This window comes from Aptenodytes forsteri, unplaced genomic scaffold, assembly GCF_000699145.1.
Source record: "Aptenodytes forsteri isolate BGI_AS27 unplaced genomic scaffold, ASM69914v1 Scaffold183, whole genome shotgun sequence".
Classification (NCBI taxonomy): Eukaryota; Metazoa; Chordata; class Aves; order Sphenisciformes; family Spheniscidae; genus Aptenodytes; species Aptenodytes forsteri.
The window spans coordinates 1,508,960-1,522,605 of NW_008795918.1; the positions used below are offsets into that span (position 1 = coordinate 1,508,960).

At 37.6% G+C, this 13,646-nt stretch overlaps 1 protein-coding gene across 1 annotated transcript in view; it reads left to right on the plus strand.

Annotated features, from left to right (window-relative positions):
* Positions 1-105: 105 nt before the first annotated feature.
* TRAK2 (trafficking kinesin protein 2) overlaps positions 106-13,646 on the plus strand; it is a 28,238-nt gene continuing 14,697 nt past the window's right edge. Inside the window, exons 1-6 of the mRNA XM_019473502.1 lie at positions 106-170; positions 6,599-6,932; positions 7,913-8,107; positions 11,875-11,928; positions 12,721-12,791; positions 13,435-13,551. Coding sequence (XP_019329047.1) covers positions 6,896-6,932; positions 7,913-8,107; positions 11,875-11,928; positions 12,721-12,791; positions 13,435-13,551 — 474 coding nt within the window. The 5' untranslated portion in view covers positions 106-170; positions 6,599-6,895. The remainder of the gene's footprint in view (positions 171-6,598; positions 6,933-7,912; positions 8,108-11,874; positions 11,929-12,720; positions 12,792-13,434; positions 13,552-13,646) is intronic.

A 13,646-nucleotide genomic window follows, 5' to 3' on the forward strand; every position in this document is an offset into this window, starting at 1 on the left:
CTCCACGCCGTGCGGCGAGCCGGGGGCTGTAGTTCTGGGGCGGCAGCCGGGCGGAAGTCATCGGGGTCCTTCTTCAGTCGCCGCTTTATTGCACGAAGGGCTGCTGCCTGTCGGCCTCGGGCGGCGGCGGGGAGGAGGCGCGCCGGGGGGAGCGCTGGGGCGGCTAAGAGGTGCGCGGCGCTGATTCGGGGTGCTTCTGTCGCCTCAGGGGCAATTTAGCGAGCTCCCCCCTCTCTACCCTCTCGCATTAACGCCTTCAGGGCCGCATCCTCCCTCCCCTCTCCCTCGGGGCCTCTCCCCGCTGATTCGCGGCACCATCCAGGCTCTCCTGGGGCACCCGCTGTGCCTGGCGCAGGCTGCTGAGGTACAGCGGGCCGCGGTGGGCATGCGGCGGCTTCCATGCGGTTGGTTGGCGTAGGAGCACGGGTCTGAGCGCGGGGCAGTGTCCTGGCCCGCGGCCGGCCGTGCGGCGGTGGGGAAGCTGCGTTGTCCCGCGCGGCGTACCCTCCCGGGGCGGGGAGGCAAAGAATTCCTCGTCCTTTCTTGTGTTGCAGCTGGCAACTCTTTTCACGGTGGTAATGTAGATAGATATTATGTTAAGCTTTATCCGTTCGATATATGTGCTTAGATTGCAGTCAAGTGCTAGACTCTGGCCGCGAATGGTGGCTGTGACTGCAGGCGTGCTGGCTCGTGTGACCTTCAGCGTGCTCGAGAGTTCCTTCCTGCGTTGAAGTACCCATAATTGTATGGGCTCTCCTTGGAGGCTTATGTCACTGCTCTTAGAAGGCAAAGCTTGATGATATTTTAGTTGTGGTCCTGCTTACGTATGGAGGTCAGGGCAGGGAGATTTTGGCTTCTATCAACTTTTTAATCACATTGTTACATTCTGATCAGCTGATTAAACTGTAGTAAGAGTATCTGTCAGTAAATGTCTTTTATTCTGTCAGCCGTCCTAGTGAAAAAGTGCTATGTGGAGTTACATCCTTGTATTTTTATTTTTTTTAATGCAATCTTCAACTGTAGGCTGTTGCATACATGCTTATTTTTTGGTTATGTTTCAGAGTTATTGTTGACTGATTGTGAGGGTCTGATGGAAATACTTAATGAACTAGTAAATAACTTTTCACACATTACAAGGCAACATAATCAATTTTAGGTTTGCTTTCAGATACTTGTTATCTTTCAAAAGATGTATTTCAGAGTAACAATAGGTAGACTTTTTAATTACACTTTAATTACACTTCTAACACTGAAGCTAAATTGAAAAAAAATTAATTTCCAATACCTGAAATTTGTCAACTCTCTAGCGATGGTGTCATCTATTAGAACTGTATCAGTTTATCAAATTTCTGGTATGAGTATCTGAAAATGTGACTTAAAGATTAGAGTGTTAGAAAATCACAGGCTTTTCTGATGGTGGTTTGCCTCTAATAGTGGGCTTGTTGGGATGAATATTGTGCAGCAGGAGTGCTGTCTGTCAGGAAGGATAAACGTGATTCATTGATTAGTTTTCCAAGAAGATGCGAAAATAGCATTTTCATGGAGATGGTTACAAAAGAGATGGCAGATCTCTTATCTAGTTAGATTGCTAGTGATAATCTGGTGACTGAGTCATATAGATCAGTCTGGTTTAGTCTAATAAATACAGAATTGTAACTGTTAAAATGCTGAGCACTGGCTGGGGTATATATTACGAAATTTAAACCACGTCCTTGGGTGAATTCAGCTATGCATCAACTGAAAGCATTAGTGATTTCAGTTAACTTAAACGTTATTTAAGTTCACTTTAAGTATACTTTGTAGAGAACAAGCTTCAATTTTAAAAGAAGCCTCTAACAACCTTTGTAATGAAATACTAGCAAAGAAGCCTACAACCTTTGTAATGAAATTCTAGCACAGCACTTGCCTCAAGAGCATATATCATATTTTTGTACTCTCTAACCATCAAATACTCAATTCATGACAGTTCTTTTTTTCTCTGAAAAAAGAGATTGGTTCCCCTGTGATCATAACATTACTACATGTATAATTATTTCTTGTGGGTTTTCTTTTTTCAGAAGAAAAAAGTCTACCTTTTTGTTATGATTCTGCATTTACAGAAAAGAATTAGGAATTAATAAAACTTGATATGGGTATTTCATGCAGGTAGCATTCATAGTTTCAGATTAAGTTAGACTTCAGTTAAGCATATGCTATTTTTACACTGTGTGCTAAGGGTGATATAGACAACCTCCAAGCATGTAGGACTTAAAAAAAATCTTAACTATCAAAATGTGGTATTCAACAGTATATACATGTATACATATACATAAAGCATATATACATGTACTTAACAGGTAGTTTTGCCACTTATGGAGAATACACATTATTACAGATGACTGACAAGGAGAAAAATTGAGTCTGGCTTGGTGTAACTCTGGATAAATAGGATGAGGGAACCGTTATGGCCAGCTTCATGACCCCCTTGATATTCATCATCCTCTAAGAGGCGTTCTCCAGCTTCCCCTCTGAAGCCTTACACCCACCCCAAATTAAAAACAATCCAGGAGGGGTGTGTGTGTGTGTTTTTGTTTTGTTTTCTTACAGTTCCTTTCTTATACCATACTATTTATGGTTGAAGGTCTGTTGCAGGTTTGCTTGTGATTATTACACTTGTTATTAGGGTTGTGTTGGCATACTCTTTTAAATGATTTTTTTTTCCCTTACATGAGAGAAACACAAGCACTAAGTGGGTTTCTGTAGGGCTAGTAATGGCTGAAAATAACAGGTGTTAGGCATACAGCAGTGTTAATTGTGATAGACAAAGTTTGTGTTCACATAGATTTGTTTTTCAGTATATAGTCCTTTGTCCTTCATCTCATACTATATAGTGTTGAAGGATTTGGCCTCTGCCTCTGAGCACTAGTCCTAGGAATGTTTTGGCAGCAATTAAGCGTGGTCATGTTTGCTATAAGAATAGAACTGTTTCATTAACCTTGAGATGCAAAATATGTTTATTGTTATTAGCTGGCTTGACACCATTCCAATTTTAGTAATGAAAAAAGTGCTGTGTTAAGGACTTGATAATTTTTTTTTTTAATTGCATGTTTACATAGCAATAAAATTTGGCATCCCAGTGTAATTGACTCATTCAGTTGGCTTCCTTTTGGAAAATGGATGTTGCCTTCTTTCTTCATCAAGTTAGAATCTTTGTTGTTGAAATTTTGTTGTTAGTTGTGGCCCGATGTCTTGCATCCTGTAATTGTACAGAGGAGCAGATCTAGTTTAGTCTTTCCAAGTGCTTGTGAGGAGTCAACTGCTCTCAATGAATGGAAAACAGCAGGAATAACAGGATATTTATGTTTGATCTTGGATGTTGTCAAAATAGATGCCAATATTTTGGATATGTTTTTAACTTTTTATGCACAAAGAAATTAACACATACATTTGTCTGTGGTTTCCAGTTGTAAAAGCAACTCATCTCACCTTTCTGATAATTCAAATTTGAATTAGAGTTCTCTAGTGGTAGAATGTCTTCAGAATTACATGCTGAAAGAAGGTGGCGCAACTGTCTTTTTGCATCCATCTTGAATTTTTCAAAGCGGTAGTTACAAAGATAAGACAATAATTTTTAATATTTTATAGCTATTTCAATTTTTCTAAGGCTTTACTCAATATTGCTTTTGCAAGTTAATCTTGGCTGAGATCTTCTGACTCATTGAAGGAAAAATTAATAAAGTCTCCTGTCATGTGGTCTCTTTTCTGCTAAGATCAAACCATACATTGAAATATCAGTGGTTTAATGGAGTATGTAGTTCCTATTCTTTTAGGTTTTCTTTTTTTAACCTATACACTATGACATCTTACCACTTAGTAGACAATTAATGTGTATTTCTTGTAATACTTTTAACATGTTTTTCCAGCCCTTCATATTTTTTTTGTTGATTATGCTTTAAGTTTTGTACAGTTTTCATTGGGAGTTTTGTCAGGTCTTGTTATAACATTGGTGAACAATAAGACTGTTGCTTGAGTCATAAGTGATAGCCCTCCATGCTTTTTAAAATACTTCTTGGTATGAATGGGCTCCAGCATTGTCATTCTTTTTGAGTTTCTTTTCAATTTTCCATGTACAGATGATCTAGCAAACCTCAGAGCAACTTGGATTCCGTGGGGCAGATGCAAAAGGCCTAGGACTAGTTCTCACTGCCACAAGAGGTCTTTTTCTTAAGTGCGTTATAGGTACTCCTGGTTTTAGCTTACTGTTTCAATGTGAAACTTATTCCATGATGTGTGTTTCACATTGAAACAGTAAAATTTAATTTAGAGAGTACAGACATACACAGATTGAGATAGATATGTATGTAAGTATATAAAATGTTGTCTGATATTTCCATTTCTCTTGAGCCTTCCTTGAAGAAAGCCTCCTGAGAGCACCACTCCTGCATATAGGCCATTCTCCAACATTTGATTTCTCCTTGGTTTTTCCATGTTCAATTAACCTATTTGTAAAAGAGTCAAAATTGGCATATGAGGGAGTAGGGGGACAAAACTGATAAGTATGTTTTTGTGGAATGAATATAGTAAATTGACAGTGGAAATAATCTTTATAAATAAAGATTAAAAATAATATCTAAGAAAGTTTTCTGGCTTCTGTTTTGGACATGTCTTTCTGCATGATTTAACAATTTTAATAGCACGGTTATGTATTTTAAAGCCGTGTAAATTTTATGGGTTTTATCCAAATGTATTTAATTATAGTTGTGACTTGCAGAAGGAATCTGCACTTAGGAATTAGTTTTACAGCTGCAGAGTAAAAGGGTCATGGATTCACTTTCAGGGTGGTACTGCACAGTGTGTTAGCTAGTTGAATTTCCAGAGAAGTTGCCCCATGGCATGCTAAACTAAAGCTATGGGAAGCATTGGAAATGTGAGCATTAACTTTTATGGTGTTTGCTTATCTAGCAATCTTCTCAAAGGTTTTTCAAATGAGGTTGCCCTTTCAATTCAATAGCTTGATGTTGGCCTGATGCTCTAGAAAACTTTGAGCCAAATGATTTTTTTCTTCTTTTTTTTTTCCCCTCTTTGGCTGAACTGAGATTGACCCTCAACAAATAGTGTTTCTGCTTTGCACTACTTAGAAGAGAGATTAAATCCAATCTTGAGAGGAAGTAGCATTCATTTTTACATTATTAAAACTCAAAGGAAAAAGATTCAATCAGTTGTGAAGAAACTGTCCTGTGTTGCTGAATTTTGTCTCGCTCTACAGTGACTCTTTTTATTACAAGATAAAATCATCTTGGCTGCGTGGATCTACAGCAGTCTTAAGTGTCATCTTCTGCTGTATTGAGTTGTTTTGGGGGAGGGGGTGTAGTTAATGCTTTTCAGCAATCCATTTAAAAAACAACCTCTTGAAAAAAAAAATCACAAACTAGTGTTAGAAGCAGCTATACATTCAGATAGCAAATGTTTCTGAAATTTTAGTCTTACTGTATTTAATAAGTGTCTAATATGGATAATAATTGAAACTGGTAAATAAAGTACATATATAAAGAAATAAATGACAAAGCAAGAAGATACTGCTCACAAGTGTGAGCTGACCCTAATGGAAGAAAGTTCTTTTTTGATCTCCTGCCAAAGTCTACAAGCAGATGAACTGGCAGGCTCTAGGCTTTCTTTAAAAAGCTCCTGCACTGTCCATTTTGATCTTGTCAAATGAGAGGTTGCTACAGACAGAAAGACAAACCTGTGATTGTTGTGCTTGGTGATGGGAGATCTTAGGGAAACTGTTGACAGCAAATTGGAAATTACTGTAAGATTTCAAGAGAATTTTGTGTTTACTGAATGTAGGAGGAGGGAAAATAAGACTTTTCTCTTTCATTTCATATTTTTCTGTCATCTAGGACTACTCTTGTATTTTACATGGAAGATGATTGATCAGTCTTGGCAAGGGAACAGCAGAATTTTTACTTTATTAAACTGTTCTGATAGGTTATCTCAGTTAGTCATGGTAGTTTCATTTCTGGTTTAAGTGAGTCCCTGCTGAAGAGGAAACACAAATTTTGTCATGATCCACAAAGTAAATTTCTGATAGATCCAATTTTTAATTAACAGACTTCTAAAGGGTAAGAGATTAAAGCAAACAGTCCTATAAAACTTTTTTATAACAATCAAAATGCTAAGAATGACAGTTTTGAAATCCTGTCTTTAGAATCCATCGCTTTAAATAAAAGTAGTAGCCTGAAGAAAATTTCTGTTTAGTTGGAGCTGCTGTCCTTTAGAGTAAAAGGGAAATGCTTCATTTCAGTGAATGAACCTGTCATACACTAAATATTATATGGAAAAGGAGGAATGGTATAGACAGATAGGTAATTGACAGGGTCGATGCTGAAGGTGAGATGTTATGTCTGCAGGGAAAAGACATTTTTAATGCTACATTTTACATGTAATGTGTAAACTGGGGATTAAAACGTTTGTTTACTTTTTTTTTTTTTCTTTTTAGTTAAACGGGAGTACAGGGAGGAAATTCAGACTGAAAGAGACCAAGTCACATTAATTTACCTGTTTCATTTGAAACAGTGACACATATTAAACTTTGGCATTCTCTTTGTTTTATTTCTAGATGATGGCTGAGCTGAGAAGCTCATGAAGCTTACATGAAATATCCTATAGATACTTCTGCTGATGAGTAGTAGCCCAGATGAAATAAGCATGTCCTAAGATGGCAATAGATCTGGAGTATGAACCAGTCTACAGAAGTGAGTTGATGCCAGATTTGTTAGTGTCTCAGTGGCTTGATGGCTCTCACTTACTCTGTCTCTAAACCAAAGCCATCTTTCTACCAAAGCAATAAAGGGGCGGTGCACAGTCTGACTACAGAATGCTATTTCCAAAGAAGTGAACTGTGAAGAAAGGACTCATGAATTTTGATCACAGGGGCTTGGAGAGCGTCTCTGGTAAGTTGAAGAATGAACTGTTACAAATCCTGAATGTATCTAACATGTTATAGAACACCAACCTGAAGACAACCTTAAGTTTCACATTCTTTGTATTGCTTATCTGATATAGCAAATGAACAAAAATGGTGAGTCCTCTTAACTAGCTTGTAAAATCAGCTTCCATTGTAAAATGTTGTTTGTAAAATTCTCAGTGTCAATAATCAACACTGGCATTTTTTCCATTGAAAGGTATTGAAGATAGTCTTAATCTTTAGTGGAAATGTTGGAAAGATAATCATTGTATACCTTTGATATGCAGTATTTTAGCAACTTAGAATTACTTTTTCTTTTTTTTGCAATAATTGTGAAGAGATTAAGGCGGGGGTGACACGGCACAGGATGAGCTAAACTTCCTTTCCAGGATTTTCAGTATCATGTTTCTCAGAGCGTGATTCTGTATGGATGATAATGGAATTTTGTATTTGAGCTCTGATTTCAAGGCAGTATTCAGTTGATTTTTGTAGTTACTTTAAGATTGTTTACATCTATGTTCATTACCAACCAAAAGGATAAACAGAAAAATGTGAATTTCCTTCAGAAAAGGGAAGTGTAACTATGCTAAAGCCAATGAAACCTTACGAAATCAATAGCTCGTAAAATGTAGGTCTGTGTTTTAGTTCAATGAAGAGGAAAAGATAGAAATTGAAACTCATTACATACATCATATTCAAGAAGTCGGAGGGAATCATGGCTAGACCAGCTTTCCAGGAAGTTGTGGAGTCTGTTGGGGATGAGGAGCTTGCAAATATTACAATGTAAATCAAGTATTGATTCAGTAAGTATTCTGGTAATTAATCCAGTACAGAATAATTCTTCGCAAATATACTGAAGTTTTATAAAGTATTTTATAGTATATAGAATGTATACTACTGTAGCAATATTAAATATATGTTGTATTTATTAGTAATGTATTATTACTGGCATTTACTCACTTTCAGATGTCTGCTCCAGTGAGGACCTTCCTGAGGTAGAGTTGGTGAGCTTGCTAGAAGAACAGTTGCCAGATTACAAGTTACGAGTGGACTCTCTGTATCTGTATGAAAATCGAGACTGGATTCAGTCCCCTGCCTGCCATGGCCATCTTCCTGAAATCACTTCTCCAGTTCATGATGAGGAGCCCCTCCGTTACATGAGTGAGTATATCTGGGTGTAGGATTTTTTTTTTCCTCCCCAATTATCGAAGAGAAAACTGTAAATATAAAATGAATAATATTATAAAGTGTTCAAATCTGGAAAACTTTGGACAGGTGGAAGAAAAAGCTGAGTTCAGGGGAAGTGCTTGTAGTTCAGCACTGCAATTCTAAGGGCTGACCTAGCATGTCCCATGGCTGCCTGATCATTAGATTTCACATAGAAATAAGAGTGGGAACATGTGATAGTGAAGAAGAGGCAGGAACCTAGAATTGCACTAGATTAGATGTAATACGAGAGGTATGGAGTATGCAGCAGCTCTCTGTTTTCAGGAACATTAATGATGCGGTGGTTCTTTTTATGATGTTTGCCCTTTTGTGTCAATGTTGCTTTTGAAATGCTGTTAATCGTTTCTTCTGGAGATAGAAGTGGTGTGAATGCCAAATAGGTGGGTGCTAGATCAGTGTTGATCACTGCCTTCCAGTTTTGAAAATACTAACTTATCCTTAAACCTACCAGATCATAAGGAAGAAAATGGACAGCTTCCGATCAGATGAAGAAACCTTTAATATGTAAAAAACAAATGTATAGAAGGCTGCCAAAAGAACTGAACACTTACTTGCCTGTAGGTTCAAGTGTTTTGATGTGAAAAGAGGAGAATGCATTCTAATCACTTTAGAGAAATGGGGAAGTCCTGTTTCCTCCATGTACTGGAACTATTGGAACAAACCACCTGGGAGAGTGAACTTGGTATTTATATACAGCCTTGGTACATATATACACAGTCTGTAATGATTACTTCTTGCTTGTACATGCCACCTCTGAAAGGGTTGTTGTTTGTGCTTTAAGCCTCCACCCAGGGTATATAGCAAATGAGTAAGTAAAATATTACCTCCTAAGAATGCAGTACTCGACAATTTAAAGCAATCCTGTTATCAGTTGAACTTGCAGGCTTGGAACTCTTTTTAACTGTGGAATGTATTTGGAAGGCCGCTTAGTGTTTATTGCTCGGTCTGTTTCTGATAATAATATTGCAAGCATAAATGATTTTTTTAGTTGAGTGAAAGCTTTTGTAGTTCACTGGAAGCAGTTGTGTAGTCAGTGTGGTGTGCACTTGCCTCTAGTTTTAATTATAAAGAGGTGGGATCAGAGTCTGTCAGTGCTGGAAGGAACTTTACATCAAATGTGGCTCTGCTGAAGCTCTCTGGTCAACACCTGCAGTTCCAGTTCCAGCACAGAACTGTGGGCCTGCATTTCCAAACTGCAGTGAGAGGGAGGGGTTTTATCAACAATGTTTTAATGAAGGCAGTCATATTATTTGGCTGTCAAGGTACTACAGAAAGTGGTGTCTTCCTCTTTTACCCAGTGAGAAGTTCTTTTGAACTATAGAAAGTGTCCTGTGAAAATAGTAAACTGCTTGTGAGAGTTTTTTGAACAGTTGCCATAGATGTTTTCTTGACATTCTCAAAAATGAGCTGTAACAATGACTGACGTTGTTAAAAGATAACTGTTAGGCATAACATACAAAACTAATTCTGTCATTTAAGAACACTGTCGTAACTGCTGAGTCTTATAAACTCAAGATAAATATGGTTTACGTTTCTCCTAGAAGTTGTCCAAAGAGATTGAATGTAATAGTCATTATATTAGCTTTTTTGAGCCTAGTAACTTACAGGGAGATACTGGAAAGGCCCCAGACAAACACAGATATAAATCAAGATCTAGTTATAATGAGTGCTGAATAGCTTGGTGGGTGAAATTTGTATCTTTCTTTCTGTTGACTGGAATTGGGAATAAATGTGGCAGGGGGGCAAATGAGTGCTATAGCTTGGTGGGTGAAATTTGTATCTTTCTTTCTGTTGACTGGAATTGGGAATAAATGTGTGAGTCGTACTCTTGAAGCGTAACTTGGTTTTTTTATGTGGATATCTCCCCCTCCCTATATATGTATGGAAACATTTTTATAACTTTTTCCTAAAGAGAATGCTAAACTCATGGTTTGAGTGAATTTGTAGTTGACATCCAAGAGAAAAAAAAATTAAACAACACAACAGTTATTGCACTTGAGCTCCTCCTCTTTTTATGGCTGCGTATGCCTATTAGAAGGTTTATCCAATGACCAGTTGAGTTCCCACTGGCAGTGTTTTCAGTGAGGTGGAAGAATATTTTCTGCTTTAACTGTGGTAGCATAAGAAGCCCTGAATTACAAAACATCTGTCTTTAGAACTACTTTGTATGTGTGAATAAAGGGACATGGCACAACATAACAAGAATATTAACCAAAATGAAGAGTTGCTTGCAGCTTTCACTTGGCAAGGTGAGTGAGGAGAGATTGCACATGTGTGTGTTCACAAGAGAGAATTATAACAAACTATGTATAATTTTGATCCAGTACTGTGAGAAAATAACAAAAGTTGTACAGAATTAAGTTTCAAAGCTGTTAGTTCTGTGATTTCATTTATCAGAGTAAACATATTTGCTTTCGATTTTAGGAACCTACCTACCTGAGTAACCTTGTATGTAATTAGTGTAAATCTTTATTAAGGTGACTTAGCACTGGATAGAAACTTTTAACTTGAAATCACCTGGTGGGAACAGTTACCACAGGACAGCTGGCTATAATATTCTGCCTGTAATGGCTGAAACTTACTTATGTATGTGCAGTGGATTTTCCAAATACTAGTAAGCCAGATGAGTTTGGAGTCCCCCTTGGCAACCACTATCAGCAACCAAGCAGTACAGTAAAATTGACCTCCCAAATGCATGTTACGCTACTGATAGATAGGAACTTTAAATTTGTGAAGAGTTTCTATTTTTGCCCTGCTTAGAAATGCAATTAGTAAATGGCACTGCTGTAAGTTCAAAGCTCCTAAATACTTGAACAGCATGTGCTGGGTTTTTATGCCTACTGATCTACTTGATAAAAAGCATTTGATTTGTTAGTTTGATTTATTTTTCTGTTAAGCTTTTAGAGAAACAGTTCAGTAAACCTTTTTCTTCTATATTGTTCTTTCTGTTCTCCTGTCTTTCAAGACTACAAGAAAGTTTCTTTCTATACTAAAATGCAGCTTGTTTTTGTTCCTAGCGTAGCCTTAGTGTTATGTTTTAAAAGGTTAGTATGGACATTATGTATGTAAAGGACATACATAGCTTATATAACATATGTAAATAAAGTTAGTGTGCACTCCAGCTTGGCACTTCACTATCTCGTAACTGAGTGTGCAGTCCTCAACAAGAACAAATAAAGAAAAAAACTGCGAACCAATACCGCCATGTATTCAGAGTATGAATCAGATTTAAACAAGGTAGAAGAGTCAAGGAAATCTTCAGAAATAGATTTAGACCAAATCCATAGTAATCTCATTTTGCAGTGCAGTGATAATGGAATTAGTTTCAAAACAGGTTAAGTTAGACCTTCAGTTGAAGCAGATATTTCTATATTTGTTAAATTTGTATTGCTGCCTTCTTTACTTTCATGATCCTGATTCCATAAAGCAAAAATAGCAAATTTCTGTTGAACTTGGACAAGCAGAAACATCCATCACCTGCAAGTGAGATGTATAATTCTTATCCTGAAGGGAATCATATTTAAATGGTTCTTTAAAAGTTCTAAGGAAGTTTTGATAGTGTAAAAAGGATGTTTACGCATGCATTTATTTTTTGGTGGTGGTGGATGCATGCAAATAAATCACTTATTTCCTTACATTTTAATTCTTTCTCCTCTTTGTTCTTTTTTCCACCCCGTATCTTTCATTTTCTGTCACTCTAGCTCTTGTTGAACTTCCTTCCTCCTCCTTGGCTGGATCTCACAAATTTGCACAAGGTAATTAAGATTTCTTCTTTACTAGCATCTTCTATTTCTCAGGAAAAGAACTAGAGCAGACCGGTGTTTTGTGTTTTAGCACTGTGTTTTGTTCAGAGTTGTCGCAAATTCTTCATGCTTTGTTTATTCTTGACTAAGTCCTGTTTTTCAAATCCTACTTGTTCTCAGTTTTTTAATAGTTTTACAAACTCTTCAAACGTCGGAAGTCACTCGATCGGTAAGATAGGATTTACTGCTACATCTAAATTGCAGACATACATTATGCCATTTCTTTTTAACTGTTTCCAAGATGATCAAGCATTTAATAAGTACGTTTTCATGACTAGTCTCTGGGGTCTCCATACTTCGGTGTATAGCTGTCACATACGCTAATGGGAACTTTGTTTGAAGGGTAAAGTCTGCAGGTGTGTTCAGCTGTATTTCGATATGCTCCAATATACTCTTCTCTCTCTCCCCAGCAGGCTGGATGATTTGATAGCTTAGCTGTATTCAAAAAGTTGATCTTAACAGATTTTTCTCCTTTTTCTAAATTTGAAGTATGTGTGAGCACCTCAAGTTTTAGCTAATATTGCTGAAAGCTGTAAATGTTCAATACCTCATTGTATTCAGTCTCCCAAATGAGTATTGTTTCGTATTTCTGAAGTTAAGATGCATTTTCACAGCCTCCGCGGGTTTCATCAACTAAGTACTGTATTTGCATATGAACATCATCCTCTGAGTTTTAGCTCTCTCCCTTCCCAGCAGTCTTCTTGTACTTAAGCTACTTCAGTAAGTATGTTTTTCTCTTCTCAGTTCTTGGCACAGATAATGTGGAGCAGAAAACCTACAGTGATGCTGATATGGTCAAACATCTGTTAGCTGAGGTACGCTCGTCTCTGTAATGCTATGTTAATATATTTGAGGACGTGTATTTGAGGAAGGGTTTTATTCAGCTACTGGAAATTTTGGTTCAGTTATCTTCAGGAGCTGCTTATTGAACACATGATTGGTTGCACCATCTCAGAAACAAAATTTAGCAAATGGGCACCCATGGAGCCAGTGAGGTGTAACAAAGAAACAGCTTTCTTCTGCTTTCCTGTTGCTCCTTTGCGTCTACCCTCTCATCACTATTCAAGTTAAGCAGTCTCTTCTGGAGAAAGTGTCACTTGAAAGACCACCGGCCTAAGTATATGTGGCTTCTTTGTATGATTCAACAGAGCCCATATAACCTCTCCAGTACTCAGCACAAAAAACAAAACTATCCTCAGGTTTGGTGCTTTCCCTTCCCCCTGTTACTGCAAATGACTGTGGAAGAGAACGTGCTATATCAAGGAACACAGTTATGGATGTGTTCTGGGTCCAAATGATGAAGCATTAATCATTGTTCTAACAATGTTGATCCGTTTGAGAGTGAAAGGGAATCTCAGAGTGGTGACGCACTAAACAATAGCTATGAAAATCTAAGACTACTCTGAATTTAAACCTTACCTTATCAAAAGTCGACATTTGTTCTTATTTTGTGAGCAGAAAGATCGGGACCTGGAACTGGCAGCTCGAATTGGACAAGCCCTCCTTAAGCGAAACCATCTGTTGACAGAACAGAATGAAGCACTAGAAGAACAGTTAGGACAAACTCTAGATCGAGTGAGTAGTCTTTTTTTTTCTTTCTTTTTTCTTTCTTTCTTTTTTCCCTCCCCTCTTTCTCTGCCCCCCCCCTTTCTCTGCCCCTCCCTTTCTCT